The sequence below is a fragment of the Octopus sinensis genome, linkage group LG1 (genome assembly GCF_006345805.1).
Source record: "Octopus sinensis linkage group LG1, ASM634580v1, whole genome shotgun sequence".
NCBI lineage: Eukaryota > Metazoa > Mollusca > Cephalopoda > Octopoda > Octopodidae > Octopus > Octopus sinensis.
Genome location: NC_042997.1, coordinates 129,505,873 through 129,525,663, shown reverse-complemented (window position 1 = coordinate 129,525,663; position 19,791 = coordinate 129,505,873). Strand labels below are relative to the sequence as shown.

General features: G+C 35.8%; 1 protein-coding gene across 7 annotated transcripts in view; it reads left to right on the top strand.

The window, feature by feature from the left end:
* The window catches only part of LOC115216451 (nuclear receptor coactivator 5), a 101,238-nt gene that overhangs the window by 66,645 nt on the left and 14,802 nt on the right, over positions 1-19,791 (top strand). For 3 of the 7 annotated variants that reach the window (XR_003882080.2, XM_029785824.2, XM_036504517.1), the window contains exons 3-9: positions 6,000-6,107; positions 7,106-7,160; positions 7,737-7,862; positions 10,308-10,460; positions 11,346-11,480; positions 12,473-12,672; positions 13,197-13,466. Coding sequence is in view for 6 of the 7 variants with exons in the window: in XM_029785824.2 (XP_029641684.1) it covers positions 6,000-6,107; positions 7,106-7,160; positions 7,737-7,862; positions 10,308-10,460; positions 11,346-11,480; positions 12,473-12,672; positions 13,197-13,466 (1,047 nt within the window). In the remaining variant the exon portion in view is untranslated. The other 4 variants (XM_036504509.1, XM_029785807.2, XM_029785797.2 and 1 more) reach the window with 4 other exon arrangements.

Below are 19,791 nucleotides of genomic sequence, written 5' to 3'. Positions count from 1 at the left end.
TAGCAAACAAACCGACGTCTTTTCACCGATTCCTCTTCCTTTGATTAAGAAGTAAAAATAGAAACATATTCCGTTTTGAGTATTTTAATTTACGAATGTATTTTTGTTCATAACTTTAGTTAACCAAAGCAATAGGAGATTAATTAACGCTGTGACTGCAAAGACCCGGGCTGCTTCCTGCACCAGTTCCGCATAGCCCCTGCCCATTCAAAGTACCCTGGATTCCAGTACGTCCCGCTGTGCTTGAGGAGACCTATTGAGTCAAGTACATGAACATCAAAATAAATATCAATGGAAATAGTAGTTGTGATACCTGTGCCGGTGGCACAAAAAAAGCACCATCCGAACGTGGCCGTTGCCAGCGCCACATCGACTGGCTTCTGTGCCGGTTAGCACAAAAAGCAACCATCTCTGAACGTGGCTGTTGCCAGCGCTGCCTGACTGGCTTCTGTGCCGGTGGCACATAAAAAGCACCATCCGAACGTGGCCGATGCCAGCGCTGCCTTGACTGGCTTCTGTGCCGGTGGCACATAAAAAGCACCATCCGAACGTGGCCGTTGCCAGTGCCGCCCTGGCTGGCTTCCGTGCTGGTGGCACGTTAAAAGCTCCAACTGATCGTGGCCGATGCCGGACCCCCCTGGCACCTGTGCAGGTGGCACGTAAAAAGCACCCACTACACTCGCGGAGTGGTTGGCGTTAGGAAGGGCATCCAGCTGTAGAAACTCTGCCAGATCAGACTGGAGCCTGGTGCAGTGCTTGGCTTCCCAGACCCCGGTTGAACCGTCCAACCCGTGCTAGCGCGGAAAACGGACGTTAAACGATGATGATGATATATATATATAATTTGTATATATAATGTGTGCATTATGTGGTCAGTTGGTTCAGCTGAAAATATGCACACCTATGTTAAAAGTGCTGGCAAGTTTGCATGACAACTATTTTTTTCCTCAAATGAAAGGCATGACCTCTAGGACAAAATTCCTCATCTTATAAAATGTGGCCCCAGTAGACCCGAATGAAATCGAGTTATATTAACCAAAATGTGAAAAAGGGTCTAAATGGGGCTGGAAGGGGATTAAAATTTAAAGGAGCGAGTGTTTAGGAATTCTCTGTTACATCAAGCTAAAAAATTTGCACCAGCCTTTTAATCGTCAATGTGTTGCCGTCCATGATGAAGAAGTTTTGAATGCTTGCCATGGTGAGTCTACTGTCGTGAGAAAGAATCACTTCAAAACTTGGTGTTTACGAATTTTCTTTTACATCAAGTTCAAAATTTTACGCCAGTCGTTAAACTGTCAATACGTTGCTGTCCGTCATTAAGAAATGCCAGCCATGGTGACTCTACTATCCTCAGATTCTATCCCTTCAAACTTTGGTTTCCAATATTTTATTATTTTTATTCAGCTCGCAAGTTTGTCTGTCCCTTTTAAATGTTAGCGTTTTGCTGTCTGCCTTGAAGCAGACCTTTCCATTGCCACTGCCTGATATTTATGATTGATCTTTCTAAATATTTTATTTCTCAACTTACTCAAGATCTTTTGTTGTTTATAAATGGGAGAGAGATAGATAAAGATAGAGAGTAAGAGAAAGCGAGGGAGAGTCCGAGAGAAAGGAAGAGTAAGAGAGTGGGGAAAGTGAGAGAGAAACAAAGAGGGAGAATCATCATCATCATCGTTTAATGTCCGTTTTCCGTGCTAGCACGGGTTGGACAGTTTGACCGGGGTCTGGGAAGCCAGGAGGCTGCACCAGGCTCCAGTCTGATCTGGCAGTGTTTCTACAGGTGGATGACCTTCCTAACGCCAACCACTCTGTGAGTGTAGTGGGTGCTTTTTTCGTGCCGCCGGCACAGGTGCCAGGGGAACTCGCAGCGCAAACGATCGGTTGGTGCTTTTTACGTGCCACCGGTACAGAAGCTAGTCAAGGCGGCGCTGCAATCGGCCACGTTCGGATGGTGCTTTTTACGTGCTGAAAGGAAGCAACAGAAAGTAACAACCACACTCTTACCCGCGCGTAGAGCGGGTCACCTTCAGCTAGTATATATATATATATATATATGCATGCATGCATAGAAGTTGTTTGAAGCTAAACTCATGCCTTAATGAAGTAAATACTACACTGAAATAGATATTGACATCACTATGATAGGCTATATACATATATAGAGAGACAGACACAGACGGAGAGGACACACATACACATACTTGTATACATATGCCGGTCTGATTTGGAATGGTTAGGTATAGGGTTAGGGTTTAATATTTGATTGATGTTTGATGATGATATTTGATAGGTGTGACTGGTCCAGATCAGATCAGACTGGTGGCATCCATCAAACATCATCATATAATTTATGTATCAAGTTGTCTCACTGCTAAGAAAGTGATACTTCTTTTCCAACACACAACCATACAGTATCTCATCTAGGTTGATTCTCTTCCTGGTAAGTTACACTATAACTCTTTCAGTATCTGTCTATTAACTTGATATCTCTGTGCAGGCATAGCATCTTGGATAAGTATCTTTTACTGTAGTCAAGCCAACCAAAGCCATAAGTGAATATGGTAGACAACCAGAAAGAAACCCAGTATGTTTGTTTATGCATGTGTGCATGTGCATGGATGTTTGTTTGTTTGCATGTATGCTTCATAAAAGTTGCTGGCTATGAGTGATGTTATTGCTACTTCTCTTGTCAACAAATTACCCAGTCTTCACACCTTCAAAATTGTGTGAAGCAAGAGTGGAAAACAGGTAACGGTTAAGAACAGGAAGGGCATCCAGCTATAAAATATATTTGTCTAACCTATGCTAACATGAGAAAATGGGCAAAATCATAGCTTTAAAATAAAATGGAACATACATATACATCCGTGTGTGTGTGTGTGTTCGTCCATTCTTTTTTACCCTTGTTTCAGTCATTGGAGCCATTCCTTGAAGGGTTAGATGAAGAAATTGACCCCAACACTTATTTTAAGTTTGGTACTTATTCTGCTGTACTCTTGCCAAACTGCTAAGTTATGGGGACATAAACCTACACCAGTTGTCAAGCAGTTGGGAAACATGCACTAAGACGCTCAAGCAAACACATATAAACGCTTGTATGACAGGTTTCCACTCAGTTTCTGTCTACTAAATTCACTCACAAAGCATTTGTTGGCCTAGGACAATAGTAGAAGACACCTGAAACATGGGTGCAAAGTAAATTTCTTAACCACACAGACATGCATGCACCTTGTGTTTGTTTGTGTGTGTGTGAGGAAATGACAAAGGATCGGGAGACGTGGCGATTTGCTGTACTTGGTAAGACATATCAAGCTAAGTAAAATTGTCTTTCACACATACAAGATTGTCAGTGCCACTTAAAAAGCACCTAGCACACCGTTAAGTGGTTGGCTTTAGGAATGGCATCCAGCCAATAGAAACCGTGCCACAACAGAGTCTGGACAGCTCCCTACTAGCCTGCTCCGTGTCAGACCATCCAATCCATACCAGCATGGAGACTGGATGTTAAATGTTGATGATATATGTGAGTGAAGATAGATCAGAAGGTAGGAAGTTGATGTGCAAATTTTATGAACAGTGGGGAGGGAGATGTAGCGATACATAAGTGGTATGCATGTGTGTGTATATGCACACTCACATATATATATTCTCTTCTTCCTTCCCCAGTCGATTGTATCCTCTCATGCTCACCTTCTTGTATTTTGTCACCCCATCACTATCACCCCAAGTACTCCTACCCACCTTTACAAAATTCTGGGTAGCCATGTATCTTTACTATAGCAAGACACCTGCACTTGTCTCTCAGTCATACTGCAGCCTCTCAACACCATAAAGCCACCTCTCCTATCTCAAATATTCCCCCCACTTATATAAGCAGTTGGGCAAAAGAATCTGACAATATAAGTACCAGGCTTAAGAAATAAGTACTGCAGTCAATTTGTTCGTGTTCAAGGCAGTTGCCCAACATAGTTACAGTCCAGTGACTCAAATGTGTAACAAGAAAGCCAAAAGAAAAGATAAGGTAATGCATTAAAAAGCTGTGGAAATTTTAAAAACTAGCACACCCTGTGCCTTAGCTGTACCTTTGCTCTATGGATGTGATATTTCTTCTCACATGTCAGCTACAGCTAACTGTAATTCTTCCCTCAAGGTATGAGGAAAACTTTTTTTTTTTAAATTAAAAAGTCAAGTAGAGATACTTAGCTTGTGTTACAAAACATTGCCAAGTATTTAGTGTCTGCACCAGCTTAAAAATTTACTTGTAGTTGTAAGCAAATTTGAAACTATTAGCTTACTTGCTATTTTCTTTATTTGACATGGAAGAGATTTACATGTATGCTTTGTTTGTTATTGTGTCTTCAAATTTGCTGGAAATATCATTTTTTTCCCAAAAGTATTTTCTTCAATATTTTCATTCACTTTGTTTTTTTTACTTCTGATGTCTTTGTTCAAAAGCCAGATAAAAACCTGTTGTAGGGACATGTTTTGCTGACATGATATTACTCTGAATGTCATTTGGGTAGAGGAAGAGTGTAACAAGAAAAATTATAAGAAATTTAACACTTGCCTTTCATTGGAGAGTCATCCAAATTTAGAAAACTATCTCTAGGCATAACCATGACTGGTTTTAAGAAGCTCGGTTTTGGATTCTTTCTCACTGTGTGGCACCTTCTGTTATAATCCTGAGTTAACCAGTGCCTTATGAGTGAATTTGGTAGACAAACTGTTTGGAAGATTGTCTTGTGTGTGTGTCCCACACTGCTTGTCAACCAGTGTTGGTTTGTTTACATTGCCATAATTCAGTGGTTCAACAAAAGAGTCTGATAGGATAAGTACCAGGCTTAAGAAATAAGTACTGGGGTCACTTTGTTCACATTCAAGGTGGTGCCCAGCATAACCAGAGTCCAGTGACTGAAATATGTAACAGGAAAGATAATGGAAAAGATAAGGTAATGCATAAAAAAGTTGTGGGGAAAAAAAGATGCCTTATCACTAGTAATAACACATATTTTCCTCCTTTTCTCTTTTGGCTTACTCAGAGGAGAAAGACCATCAGCCATGACCTTTGCAAGGCATCTTAGGATTGCTAGGAGGAAAGGGAAGAAGAAAGTATGGGTTACTAAGCCTAAAATCAGATCAGAATGCTTACAACTGAGTGAACTCTGCTAAAAGCACCCAAGGTGGTGATGATAAATAAATAACAGATGAGGTTAGAGTAGATTGCAATAGATCAAGAGAAGGATGAGTTTTATCAGTCACTCTAAAACCTAACTAGAAATCTTACCAAGGGTTGTAGTTGTAGTCAACCGGAACACTCAAACTGGCCAGTAGAAAGAAAGCACACTCAGTAGTGAACAGTTTTACTGTTGACAACTAATAGTAATAGTCCTATCAATTTTGTGCTGATTCATTTATGAACACATAGTTTCAGTAGCTCTTTACAAGTGTGCTTTACATAGTCATTTGATCTGCAAGAAATAACAACCTTACCTCTCTTGAATCACACCCCTTCATCTGAGAAAAGGGCAGATTGAATAATGTGATCCTGAGTGCCTTGCACATGAGAAAAAGACAGGATGGTCACAGCTAGAATGCCTTTGATCATAATTATGCACAATCATAGCTAACCTGGTGTTAAATAACAGATATTAAAAAATTGACCAAATTTAACCCTTTAATTTCATTCACTCACACAACTGGTCAATAGTGTGCAGTAGTTGTCCCTTAAAGCAAACAACACTTTAAAACAATGTTCGGAGAAATATCTAGGATAATATTTATAAATCTAATCATTTTTTGATAAAATTGGTAGTTCTACAAAATACCATGACATTACTGCTAGAGTTCTGTTTCTTGATACCAGCATTAGTTGATGGCATCTGGAAACTACATTTCAGATAGACATGTATTTTAACAAGGTTTAAATTTGAACAGCCTTGAAATGATGTTTTTGTTTGCATAATATGATTTTCAATACAAATTTGATCTTTTATTTGCAGCAATTGAAAGTTATCATAATTGTGCCTTCATTCAGTTTGAGAAAGAAGAGGATGCAAAGGCAGCAATATCTGCGGAGATGTTCTGTATGATAAAAGGACAGATAATAAGTAAGAATGAATGTTTCTATCTATTTCTTTACAAAACACTACTGTTAGGCTAAGCAGTCAGAAACCATGTCACTGATCTTTCTCTTAAAAACTATGTCAGCATTTTCAAAATAATTTATCATTTTATTTCATTTTTTTGTTTACTGTTCCTGTCATTTCTACAAACTTACTCAATACAAGTCACTAATAGATATTTGAAAATCTCAAAGAAAGTAAAATCCTTATTATATGACCATACTCGCATCAGTGTTACTCAACTGAACAGAGTTTGGCTCTACTCGGAATGGTTTCATATCACTTACAAATTGGTAAACAGTCAAATTTGGATAATATTTCATAAGTGTAATTCATCGTAATTATCTCCATTATTAAATACCATTTGTAATCTAATCCATTATAGGAAGAAATAATTGGAAGCTAAATCCAGAAAAAACATTTATTTTTGATAATTTTTCGATAAGATGACATATGCAAATATACTATATTGCAAAATCTGTCCAATTTATACTGGATGTTACTAAGTGATAAAATAACAAGAAAGATTTTTTTTTATGATAGCTAATTTACATTTAGGTGTTTTCTTTTTTCTTCCATTGATTTTATTTTAAAATACTAGCACACAAGATCTTAGTTGTAATGCTCAGGTATAGCTTGAACAGCATTTGTTACCCATTCATCTCAAGTGGCTGTCTCCTTGCTTGGTTTTAATGAAAAACTTCTTGCATTCTACCACCATAATAATTTGATCCATTTGCTCAAGATCCTTTTTTAATGGTTTTCTTTACCATAGCGGCAGTTGACAATGTTGGTTGTCCTACCCACTACATTCAACAATAAACTAAATCAGAAATTAACACAACTGCTAGCTCTAATTGTAAGATTTCTAACAGGATCGCTAACCAAACCAACATATGTTAAGAAAACTTGATTGTAGTTTATTTAAATTAACACTGTAATGGGTTTTATGAGTTAATGTATTTTATTGTTTAATTTCTCAGATGTAAATCTGGCTGTTGAAAGTCAATCTTCTGATTCAAGTGGTAGAAATGAAAGGTAGGTTTCTGATTTTAATTCTGCTTTGATTTTGGTTTTAAAGTAATACCAATTATGAATGTTATATAGATAAAATTTAGTTATTTTCTGATCCTGCTTTTAATTTATGTCACAGTTGGTGAATGATTATGTTGACTGTAGGTTTCCAATGAACCAGCTTCTAGTGTGGAACAAATATCACAAAGGAATTTGTTCAGTGAGCACTTTTTTTCACAATTGAAGAACACTTGAGTTTGGTGTATAGATTTCCAATAAACCAATCACTACTACATTTTTGAATGCAAGGACAAGAGAGTATGTGTAACACAGTGTAGAACAAAAATCACAAAGGTGTGTGTTAATCCCCCCTCTCTCTCTCTCTCTCTGATAGAAAGCATTTGATCAAGGTACTCTGCCATGGTAGCAAACCCTTAACCACACACCCATACTTGGCTATTTCTTCTCTTATAGGGCTGCCTATTGGTTGGTAACCATATCTGATACAAGTAATTTGAGGAATTTCTAAATTGCCTTCTTTCTTTATTTGCTTTTTACTGTTATATGTTTTAATTTCTTTAATTTTTAATATTTTTAAAGGTTTAATATGCGAGATAAAGAGCCTTGGGGAAATCCAGGCATGCCAAATCGGGATCGATCTCCTCTTCGTGAACCATTCAACAGAGCTGGACCTTCAGGCAAGAATGGAGCTGAAATGGAGAACAGGTAATTTGTTTTGTATTTTTTTTATATTTATCTTTTGAAGTTCTTTTCATTCTCATATGTCTTTCTTTGTGTGTGTCGTGTTCAAACTGTCAATGTTTAGCCAGAGATATAGTATTAATAGATTTGTATGTTAAACTAACACCATCTATGTCTTCCCATCCATTATATATAATACAATAGTGTGTGTATTTATTACATTATTATTATATAATTTTGTACAATTAGATATCTTGAAACAATGAAATAATGATAGAGCTTATTTTGTCAGTCAGGCATGATATGGCCACTAAGATTTTGGATTCCTTTTACTGTTTTCTTTGTCTTCTAAATTAAATCTATAGATTCTATTTCAGGTTTGTAGCTGGTCGAGTTCTTTTCTCTTTCTACCCTTGACCCTATCCTACTTTACTTATTTTGTAGAATATCTTCTCTTATTGTTGGATGAAGATCTCTGTCTGAAACATTTGATAGGAGGTGGTATCAAAAAGTTCCTGGACTAGTTCTGTAGTGCCCCAACAGATGGCAGCACATGGTTGTGTGCACAGTGAGAGCTAGCAGTGACCTTCATGAAGCAGTGCACCAAGTGGCACTGCTGTATTTACTTTGCAAATTGTGAAATTTGTATTTTTGTGATCACATGTATGCTGTAGTCCGTGATTTTGTCATGGACAGAAAGTTGACACAAAGTGCCAACTTGAAATTTTTTCATTAAACTTGGGAAGTCTGCTACAGGGACTATTTCAAAGAAGATGATGTTAAAACTTAGGTAAATAAGTTATTTTTTATTAAGCATAACTAGTCCAGGTACTTCTTGATACCACCTCATATTTCCTTTCTTTACAACATAACACAAACTGTTGCTCCTCCCTTCAAATTTTAGTGAAAAACAAAGCTTTTGAATCTCAGCTCATGATTTCCTTGGGTTTCTAGTGACCTTCAAATGATTGGTGTAGAAATTACTGTCAGTGTTGCTCAACAGAAACTGCAAGACTCAGCCAAAGTAAATATTCCTTACACCAAAACACTCTCTTCATTGTTTCTCTTAATGAACAACATTGCTACACTAATATGCAACCAGAAATAAGTTTCTCACAATCAGTCTAACATCTAAATTCTGCCTCAGTTTGGCCAATTCATTTCTACATGTCAACTGAAAAAGTACTTTTATCATTAGTTTATTCTCAGTACTAACTTCTAGTATAAGTTAGCTCTGTTAACTTATAGCAGTCAGACTTCATTGTAGATTCTAATGATACTATAGTGAGTCTTGCATTCTAGAAAGAGGAATTGAACTATAAGAGTTGTCCAGTAAGAAGGTTAAGTGAATAGAATGGAGTTTCAGGTGACCATAAAAGCTCTATTTCCATGAGTATCACTCTATGTTTGTCTATAGAAGGATTTGATAAAAATGATGTAGATGTCCATACAAGGTACAACTATCACTGGAACAAATTGAAGTAGAATTATCTCTGTTGCTATGATAGATGGAGAGAGGTTTAACGGCACACAACCATTATTTCATTACTGTATTTCTAACTAAAAACAGCTGTAACTTATATGGAATATATTAAATTGGCTTAAAATTATTTACATTACTTCCTAAATATCTATGATAATGCTTGAATTTTATTTTATCTTTTTGTTGTTTTGTTATTTCATTTTACATAGTGGTTAGTTCCCCCATTCTTCCAACACTTGTATTGGAATAAAGAAACAGTCGATGATTTTGAGCCATAAACATGACTGATTAAACCTAATTCTTTCATAAAATTTAGGAAGAGAGATATTTGAAGCTTTCGTTTCCTTTCACTTCTGCTGACTGGCTTATTTACACTATCAAAAATTGCAACACTTTGTTCAAAGTCCACTCTATATTAAGTTTATTACATTTTTTCCCCTTTTTTATTTAATGCATTTGAAAAAAAATATTTAAATTCATGATTGTTATATTACTAGATGTAAAGGTTAGGTAACTTGTTTTAAACAGTAGAATATTGTAACCAAAATATACCGGGAATACAAATTTACTCTGTAAAAATGAGTGCAGTTGTTTATTTATTGAAAGCACGTTATCACTAATGCAATAACATGTTGCAATATTTTGATTTAACCCTTTTGATCAAACCTGCCTGAGACAACCCCTGGTTCCAGAATACAAATTTCTTGTTATGAAGTGATCTAAATTAAAATCTTCCATCAATTCAAGTTCCAGAAACCAGCTTAATAATGACACTTATTTTACTAATTTCGTTGTTATTTTCAAAATTAATGGAAACAAAGCAATGTATTTCAATAGAATATTGTAACAAATAGTTGAAGTTGGTTTGCTCAAGAAGGTTTTTTCTGTCTGATTTATTTCCCAGTCTTTTTTTAATGAATTTTAAGTTTATTTTCTAATTTAATTCACTTTTTGAAATTAGGGATATTTCATTTACTTTATTGCAGGGAGTTCTTTGATAATTCTAATAAATGGAATGGCCCACCAAACATTAACCAGCGTTTACAACAACAACCACCAGCACAGCAGCAGCAACAGCCACCACAACAAGGACCAATGGGAAATCAATATTATGATGAATATCGAGATAATCGTTCGAGGTTGGACATTGTTTTATTTATAAATGTTTAGTTTTGATCTAAATATTAACATTTAACCATTTGATATTAACCCAGTCGAGACTGTCCTTGGTTCTGTGATATACATTTCCTGCTTAAAGGTGATGAAATTAAAATCAAAGTGATATTCCAAACAGCAGTTTGATAATGACTGTAATTTTACTAAATTCCTTGTTATAAAATTTAATTGAAACAAAGGCGGTGTAACAAAAGGGTTAATTTTAATTTTGCTTCAAATGTAAATACAATTATATCAAGCTGGCAGAAACGTTAGCATGCAGGGTGAAATGCTTAGTGGTATTTCGTCTGTCTTTACGTTCTGAGTTCAAATTCCGCTGAGGTTGACTTTGCCTTTCATCCTTTCAGGGTCGATAAATTAAGTACCAGCTGCATACTGGGGTCAATTTAATTGGCTGGGCCTCCTCCCCCAAAATTTCAGGCCTTTTGCCTAAAGTAGAAAAAGATATTATATAATAAGTCTCTGTTACTATAGAATATTTTCAAAAATGCTTTCGAAAAGCCATAGATTTCATTTTTTTTTTTTTTTTTTCTTAAGAGATCATTGTAACTTTCAAACTCCATCCTTATGCTAATATTTAAGACATTTTACTGCTGTTATTGCTAATTATTTTCATGTAAATATCACATCCACTTAAACAATGATTATTTTAAGCTAGTGTGGTAACAAAGCTGGATTAAGTAAATCTGCTCATCATTTATGCACTATAGATCTTCACACGATTTTTACTTTAAAATCAAGTGAATTATTGACCATTTTTGGTCATGAAATACAAGAGGATATCTATAAATTTTCCTTGCGGACCTATTGGTTAAAAATTTGTTTTCGTGTTAATTGTTTTTTCACAGACCTGATTCTTTTGACAGGGAAGCTAACAACTGGACCCGTCCTCCTTTTAATGACAATCCTCCTTATTCCAATAATGCTCCACCACAAAGACCAACATTTGATGCTTCTTTATTGATTACAAGTCCACAGCTGAGGTAAATTTTTGCACTTGAATTTTTACTTAATCACCTGTATATGTGTGTATGTTCATGAGTACATACATACCTGCTTATCTGTGTGGATTTTTTTGTCTTACAAGTGTGTAGAGTCTACTGTATGTTCATTATGTGTGAGGTAAATAGAATTATTAACCCAGATCTTAAAGCTTTACCAATATAAAGATTAAAGAAATATCTTAAACTTTCAGTTTGTCCCCTATGATGTAAACTGTTAATGAAAAGTTTAGGAAGTAGGAGGAGTTGACTTCAGCATTCAACTGCAATTGTTTGAATGTTTCTTTTAAATTAGTTGAATTGGCTGTTCTTAGATGGGATTAATGAGAAAGGCTGGGTCTTTAAACTATAGATGCAATTTATATGGTAAAAGCACCTGGCCTCATGGTTTCAGTTCCCAGAGTGGGTAGTACATTGTGTTCTTGAGCAAAACACTCCATTTCACATTGCTCCAGTTCATTCAGCTGTAAAAATGAGTTCCAACAATAGCTGGGAAGTTAATCCTGTGATAGAGCAGCATGCCATTCAAGCAGGAAGAATGTTGTAATCTCACTGATTTATATGCAACGGGAACCAGGTTAAGCTCTATCCTTATGAGTTCAGGGTCTCAGGACAGGCTTCAGTGCAATTCCACTAATAAGGCTTTAATCAACCCCTTTAATCAACCCAATGCTGTGGGAAAAGAAACTTTCCATGATGCCATGCAGTAGGATTGAACCTGAGACTTTGTGATTGTGAAGTGAACTTCTTAACCACTGGGTTATATTGTGTCTATCAGTATAACCAATAATTACATTATATTCAGAAAAGTAAAAATTGAGATGCTGGATATTATTATATTCAGTTATTTCATATTAAGTTTTAGATAATTCTGTTGATAATTATATTGATAATATAATTGGAGTAATAATATCTAGCTAATTAGGAACCTCATAAAAATTTCCTTAACTTCAACTATTACATTTCTGTTATAGAGACTATGCTGATCATTTAAAAAGAAGATTGGAAAATTTCAACATGAGTGCTGAGATCTGTGTAATTCCTGAGGATTCTCCTCAAATGAATTTTGTGGAAGAAAAAGCTCGACAAGGAGTATTATATGTCATTATCATATGTCCACAAAATGAAGTTTATAATTCATTAACCTTGCATATATTTCCAGGTACTCCACAAGGTAAGTTAGTTTTAAAAACCATTCTTATTTTGCGTATTGACTTTACATTTCTTTGTTCCCATGAGCCATTTAAATTTACAAAACTATTCAACTTGTGTTAGATGGAACAATAAATATAGAATCTCTTACTTCCAATTCTAAGCTGTGCACTTTTGATAGGATATTTTTATGATGGATGGAGAGGGCTAAAATTCAGTAGTGTAAATATTAATAAATATATATATATATATATATATTATATATATATATATAATATATATATATATTACTGGTATTGATAAGCCACTTTGTCCAGATAAAGATTGCATATTTAATTTTCACATAAATCGTTCTTTCTGCTATGAGAAAATTCAATTTTAGCCCTTTATGCTAATATTTTTCATTTCTGTTGTAATTAAAGCAGGAACAATTCTTTGTGCCAGTGACAGTTCATATTTTACACTAATGTTAATTATTGTAGCTAATATTTGTAAGCTTAAATGAAGACCATTTCTTACTCATAAAATGTTCTTATTTTTCAATAGAGCACAGAAATATGCCATTAGCTGATGCTATGAATCTTGTAGCACGCAACTTTGAACGTTATCTCCAACAAATGAAAGAGGAAAGCAATTCTTCAAAACCTGCACCAACTCAAGTATTTGATCCACCTTCATTTGAGATCAGATATTTGTTAGATCTATTAGCTGATAGCCGCCATCTCTCAATTGAAGAATTGGATAAAGTGTTGCTGTATGTCTCTAACCGAAAGAAGAAGATGATGGAGATGAACATGCAATCTGCTTCCTCAGAAGGTCAGTTCTGTTTTTGTCTTTTTCTGTGGAATATAATCTTTTGGCACACCAGATTATGCAAAGCATTTAAAAAAAATACTTTTGATTCTTTTTCCATCTTATATTGTTCTTCCTCCTTTCTCCACTCCCTTCTTAGAATTCTTACATCGAAAATGAGTGTGAGAAGTCGTTACATAAACTCCGCTAATTACTATCTGTGGGAAATTTTAACTGTTCATTGTCAATACTGCCCTGTCATATAGGTCTCGTATTTGACCCAACTCAACCAGTATATTTTCTGAGATAGAAACAGAACAACCACACCTTAGCAAAATAACTTGACTATTTCACCAGGATATACAGACAAGGATTAAATCCAAAGACAAAAAAAAAGTAAATGAAATATACTTCCAACCAAATCTTTACAGATAACAGTGTCATTCTATTATTTACAGATACAAGATTAATGGGGAAAAGAATGTAAATAAGCTCTGCAGAAATGAGACAACAGTATCCTTAAATTTTTTTTTCCTCCTTTGAATTTCTAATGGATCTAGAAGAGTTGCAATCTTATTTACAAGTGGTATCAACTACTGGCAGTTAACAAGATCAATTTCTCTCTTTGTCTCTGCCTGTTCCTTTCATTCTCTCTCTTTCTCTCTCTCTCACTCACTCTTTTCTCTCTATTTCTGCTAGTGCTGCCCTTAAAACACAATCTACAAACTGCCATCTGAATGAATAAATAAATACTGTTGTTAAAAAAACATTGGGGTTACAGACATCTTGCTTGCCTCTTGTTTTGGCCACCATTCTTCTTAGTCCTGTTATAAACAGCATAGGGCATCCATCTTTTTTTCTGTGTGATAGGCATGTTAAAACATGTCATGCCACTCTGTTCAACACTACCTGGCCCACAAATGTGTTTAGTGGAATTTTTTCTGTTGCTTGCATTCAAACCAGATTTCCAGCTGGAGTTTTCCATGACTTATCAACACAGCATTGGCTTTTACACTTTCCCAGAACTAAATCTACTGAACAACATTCATGAACTTTGTTCCAACCCAGATCCTTTCATCACTTCTGAAAAACATGCTGCCTCTTGCCAAGGCACAAATTTCTCAACCCTTACCTACAGACATCTCTGCTGTGCAGGCTACACTTTTTGTTTAAACTTCACACCAAAAGATGGTATCTGCATACATCTTGACTTCACTTCCACTCCACTGTCACTCATCTTTCTCACTTGAATATCAGCAATGACAATTTCCAGTTAATCTGACTTAAAATCTCTCTCCTTCACTATTCCTAATATATCTACTCCTGCATTTTAGGCCACATCATTTCACTTCACTACCTCTCCAAAGTCATCATCTTCAGTAATATCAATGCTACAATTCTTTTTGGTTCTTACACATATACCACACCAATGCTACTGGTGGAGAAATGGATTCTTTTATAATCCTCAGTTTTCTACATCAAGTTATTTCATCCTTTATGTCATGCTCCTTGACCAACACACAGACACTCCAGATAGCCTTAACTTCCTTCTTGCTTCCGAATCTAACCTCTACCGTATCATAACCCTCCTCTCTATATTTATTCTAACTATCCCTAACAACACATGTGCTTCACTCCTGCTGTATCAGAAACTGGTGTGTAACTGAAACTATTCTCTTAGAAATGTCCCTCCACAACAAAAACTGATACTCTGTGTCCTCTGATTAGTTCACTCATAGCAGCATTGCAACTGTTCAAGGAACACAACAGCGTAGTAATGACTAGAGAAACTCATCCTTCAATAAAAACTAAATGGCAAATCAAATTCAATGACTGGCACCCATGCCAGTGGCACATGAAAAACATTTGAGCGAGGTTGTTGCTAGTGCTGCTGGATTGGCTCCTGTGCAGCTAGCATGTAAAAAAGACCACTTGAGCATGGCCATTGCCAGTACCACCTAACTGGCCCTCATGCCAGTGGCACGTAAAAGCACCCACCACACTCTTGGAGTGGTTGGCGTTAGGAAGGGGCATCTGGCTGTAGAAACTCTGCCAGATCAGATTGGAGCCTGGTGCAGCCATCTGGTTCACCAGTCCTCAGTTACATCGTCCAACCCATGCTAGCATGGAAAGCGGACATTAAACGATGATGATGATTAGCACAAAAACTCTTGCAAGACCACTCTCTGAGCTGTCAAGGATACTTCCATGCATCACACCACTCTTGAGCTCTCCACCACTCAAACTATAACCAATCCTTCTGGTCTCTTGCCTTAATGATATCCACCAATTTTACAAAATCATTTTTAACTTTTCTTTTCAATCATGGTAGTTTTATGAGCAGTATTTGCAAGAATGATTTTGCTTCAACTACCTGCTTTGCATCCATCTCCAAGCTTCAAAAAGATACCTCCTGTCACTTCAAACTAATAAGGCCATCTACAGTGACAATGTCTTTTCCATTTCTATCAAACAATGCACCTGAAAGTTTGCTCCTATAGGAGCAAACCTAACTCTGCATACTCTCCCTCACAACAGATAACTAAATCTTTAGAAACACACTACAGTTTGCATATATCCCATTCTCAAGAAGAGTACTGCTCTGACCCTATCACATTCACTTTCATTATCACATATGTAATGGAGACAGCCATATACAATAGTGTTCTCAATTCCAGCTTCTATATAACTTGATTCAACTACTGGAGACCTCTCCTATATCACTCACTAATGGAGTCTCATCCAAGAGAAATTTGGTGAATGCAGTGTTGTTATCCTCAGCATTAGCAATGGTGAAGTAAAGAAATCAACAGTGTTTGCTTTGTGAATCTCATTAGATTGTACTATCATGGTGTGTTGAAAGAGCTCTTTCTGTCATGTCCAATAATGTCCACTCTTTGCAGAAGGTACTGCATGTCATTCTTCTCTAACCAAATATCATCTTCATGCACCTTAGATACCATACATAAAATCTGCACTGACTCCATGAACAATGACCTGGACCTTATCCTCCAGTGGGGATATATGATTTTGTCTCTTTCAATGGCAAAAAATAACAAAACTACTATTCAGATAAAGAAAACATTATTGCATCTCACCCTAAAGAGTAACTAGAACCTTCATGATCATTCCAAACTTTAGACTTCAGTATCACCAAGAATCTCCTATGGCAAAATCACGTTGTTAACATAACTAGAACTGTATCTCAAGGACTGATTCTTTTGGGAGCCAAAAAATACTTCAGTTCCCCAAAATTACTGGCATTCTGCAAAGCTTACATGAGGCCCACAGTGGAGTATTGCTCTAACATCAGGGACAATGCTGCTGTTTCCCATACAGGGAAAGCTACTCAACTGGTTGGTGTAAAGTCACTCACTGACCACTCAAGCCTTTGGCCAACAGATGTGCTGCATTCTGTCTCTGTGTTTTCTCTACCTCCTCGTATTTTTTGTGCTGTGTCCAACATGGGTGATGAGAGACACCAAGCCCTTCTACCTCAGAATGCAGTACTCGTGTTTTTCCTTGTCTCAATGTAAGTGGAACATTAACAGCATTATTATCTCCTTGTTATGAATTTTATATTAACTACAATTTTTACTGATATTACTCGCAGAGAAAGAGAAAGCTGGAATTTGGTGAAAGCTGTGTCAGTAGAAAACACTTAGAGGCAGTATATTTAGAAGAAACTGGGACTTCATTATTATTTTTGTTTCTTTTCTAGTGCATCTTGTTCTCTATCTTACAATCAGGCTCCAACTAAATTCATGATTTCTTTACTTCACTATTGCATTCTTCTTTGTCAGAAATATTCCTTTTATTTCTCTGTGTATGTTTGTTGTTATCAAATATCCACAGAGAATAAAAATATCATATCTAAAATGTATTCCAAAAGAAAACATTGTTGGGAAGCCGAAGGTACAAACTATAAGTTGGTATCAGTGAACAACAATTATTTCCCTTATCTTTGTCAAATGTTATTATGGACATATACTGTATATTGATAACAATATTAGTAAAATAGTGGTTCAGTTTATCTTTTTGTCCTTCAGGTTCAGGTGGCTTTAGAGCCGAAGAGGATAAGCGAAGAAATGATAGCAAAATGCTGTTACAGCATCCCAACCAGCAGAAAGATACAGATTTTCAATCTAAAATATTAAGTATGATTACTTCTAATACCGCTGGAGATAACTCTGCTGATGGACAGTCATCATCACTGCTCAATCCTCTTCGTACTAAATCTGATGCTGCAACGAGCAATATGGAAGATGTTCCCCCTGAATTTTTTGGAAATCCTTCAAATATGAAAGCTTTTATCAACTTTGAAAACCCTACTGTTAAAAGGGCTCTTGACAATTTGATGCAGAGTGGGCCTAATATCCTTGAAAATATTACTGCTGTAGCAAAAGGGCTATCTTTACCTCAAAGAAGTGATAATTCACCATTTGGTGGAGTGAAAAATCATCCCCGTTTTCCAACCAATAATTCTGGACCTAGTTCTATGGACCGACACATCCCACAATGGGGTCCACAGCGGGCTTCACAAATGCCTAACATGGGCATGAACCAAAATTTGGCAAGCAGACCTAATCCATCTTCAATAGGGATCAGTAATCGTTATTGATTCTGAGATACACTATTTTCTGTTCAACATTATACTTGATCATATTTCCCTGTTATACTATGAATTACATGAAGCAATACTGCACTGAAAGTCTGAATTATTTTAATCAAACATAACATATACATGTTATGTTTGACAGAAAAAAATAGATCTTCAAAAAAAAATAGATCTTCAAAACTGACATTTACCTTCACTGTCTTACTACTAAATCATCTCCACAAATCTATCATCTTACTAGCATTGATCACTTATTCATGAAATACTTTCCTGATTCATGTATGTTGAAGAATTTCCTCCAGTGAGCAAATTGTTTTTTGCTTTTTTTTTTCAACAGACAGACATTCTCATTGTGACTGATGAAGGGAAATATTGTTTTGTTTCCGTTGTTGTTTTTATATCACATGCAAACTATTGGTTGTAAATTATTTCAGTTTTAACTTGTATATTATCTGGTATAGTGCTTGCTGAAGGCATTTTACCACAAAGTTTTATTCCATAAAATCCATTATAATAAAAACTGCAGAGAACAATGTTAAATAACACTATATAACATTGTCTCAAATTTAACACATATTGGTGCCAGAGAATCAATGGATTGAATTTTTTCTGCACCACTGCAAATGTTTACCTTATCTCATGAGATCTGTTATAAAATGGTGATAGATCTGTCTTTTGTATCTTTCTTGAGAAAACAGAAGGTATATATCAATTTTTATGTACAATTTATCACCTGATAATGAAGCATATAGTCCAGATAGGCTTCTGTGTTATAACTTCCAGCTTATTCTCTAACATATTGTGTCCTTGATAAAGGCAGATTGCTTGCTCTCAGTTGGCTTAACAAGTCTTTTAGAGCAGCAGTTGTTAATTTGTAATTGTTAGTAGTATAGAATAAGATGCATACAGAATATTTTTTTAAACAGACACCCATCTTTACCATAACATTCACTTAAAACCTTACACCTGAACTTTTTTCATGAGGCTGTACATTTGCCTACCATTATACATTGGATCTCATCACTGTTATAAGCAGCTAGTTTTGGAGGTATTGGTTTATTAGATTCTATCATGACTCCCTTTGTTATGTTTTTTAAAATTGTTTTGTGTGTCTTTCACTTAGTCACTACTGTTCTAAGATAAAAATACTAAAAGTGTACATTTCATGGTTAGACAGTAATTATTATAATCATTAGAAGGCAGCGAGCAGGCAGAATCATTAGCATGCTAGACAAAATGCTTAGCAGTATTTCGCCCGTCACTATGTTCTGAGTTCAAATTGCATCAAGGTCGACTTCACCTTTCATCCGTTTGGGGTCGATAAATTAACTACTAGTGAAACAATGGGGTTGATGTGATCAACTAGTCCCCTCCTGCCAAATTTGAGGCCTTGTGCCTCCAGTAGAAAGGATTATTATAATCATTAGAAGTATTCATAGTTGTATATAGAAGGCTGTGTTTGACAGAATTGTTAGAGTGGCAGGAAACAATACCTTGTGTCATTTAATTATATTCTGAGTTTAATTCCCGTCTGGCTTGACTTTGTCTTTCATCTTTCTGAATTTGATAAAATAAGTACCAGTTAAGTACGTGTCCTTGTACCTATATTAGAAGTTCTTGTTATTTTTATTTTTACAGTGGAATGGATAACACATTAGACATGTATTAATTATACTATATTTAGTTATATCTCTTTGCGTACCAATTTCATATACCATCGAGTTCAGCTTT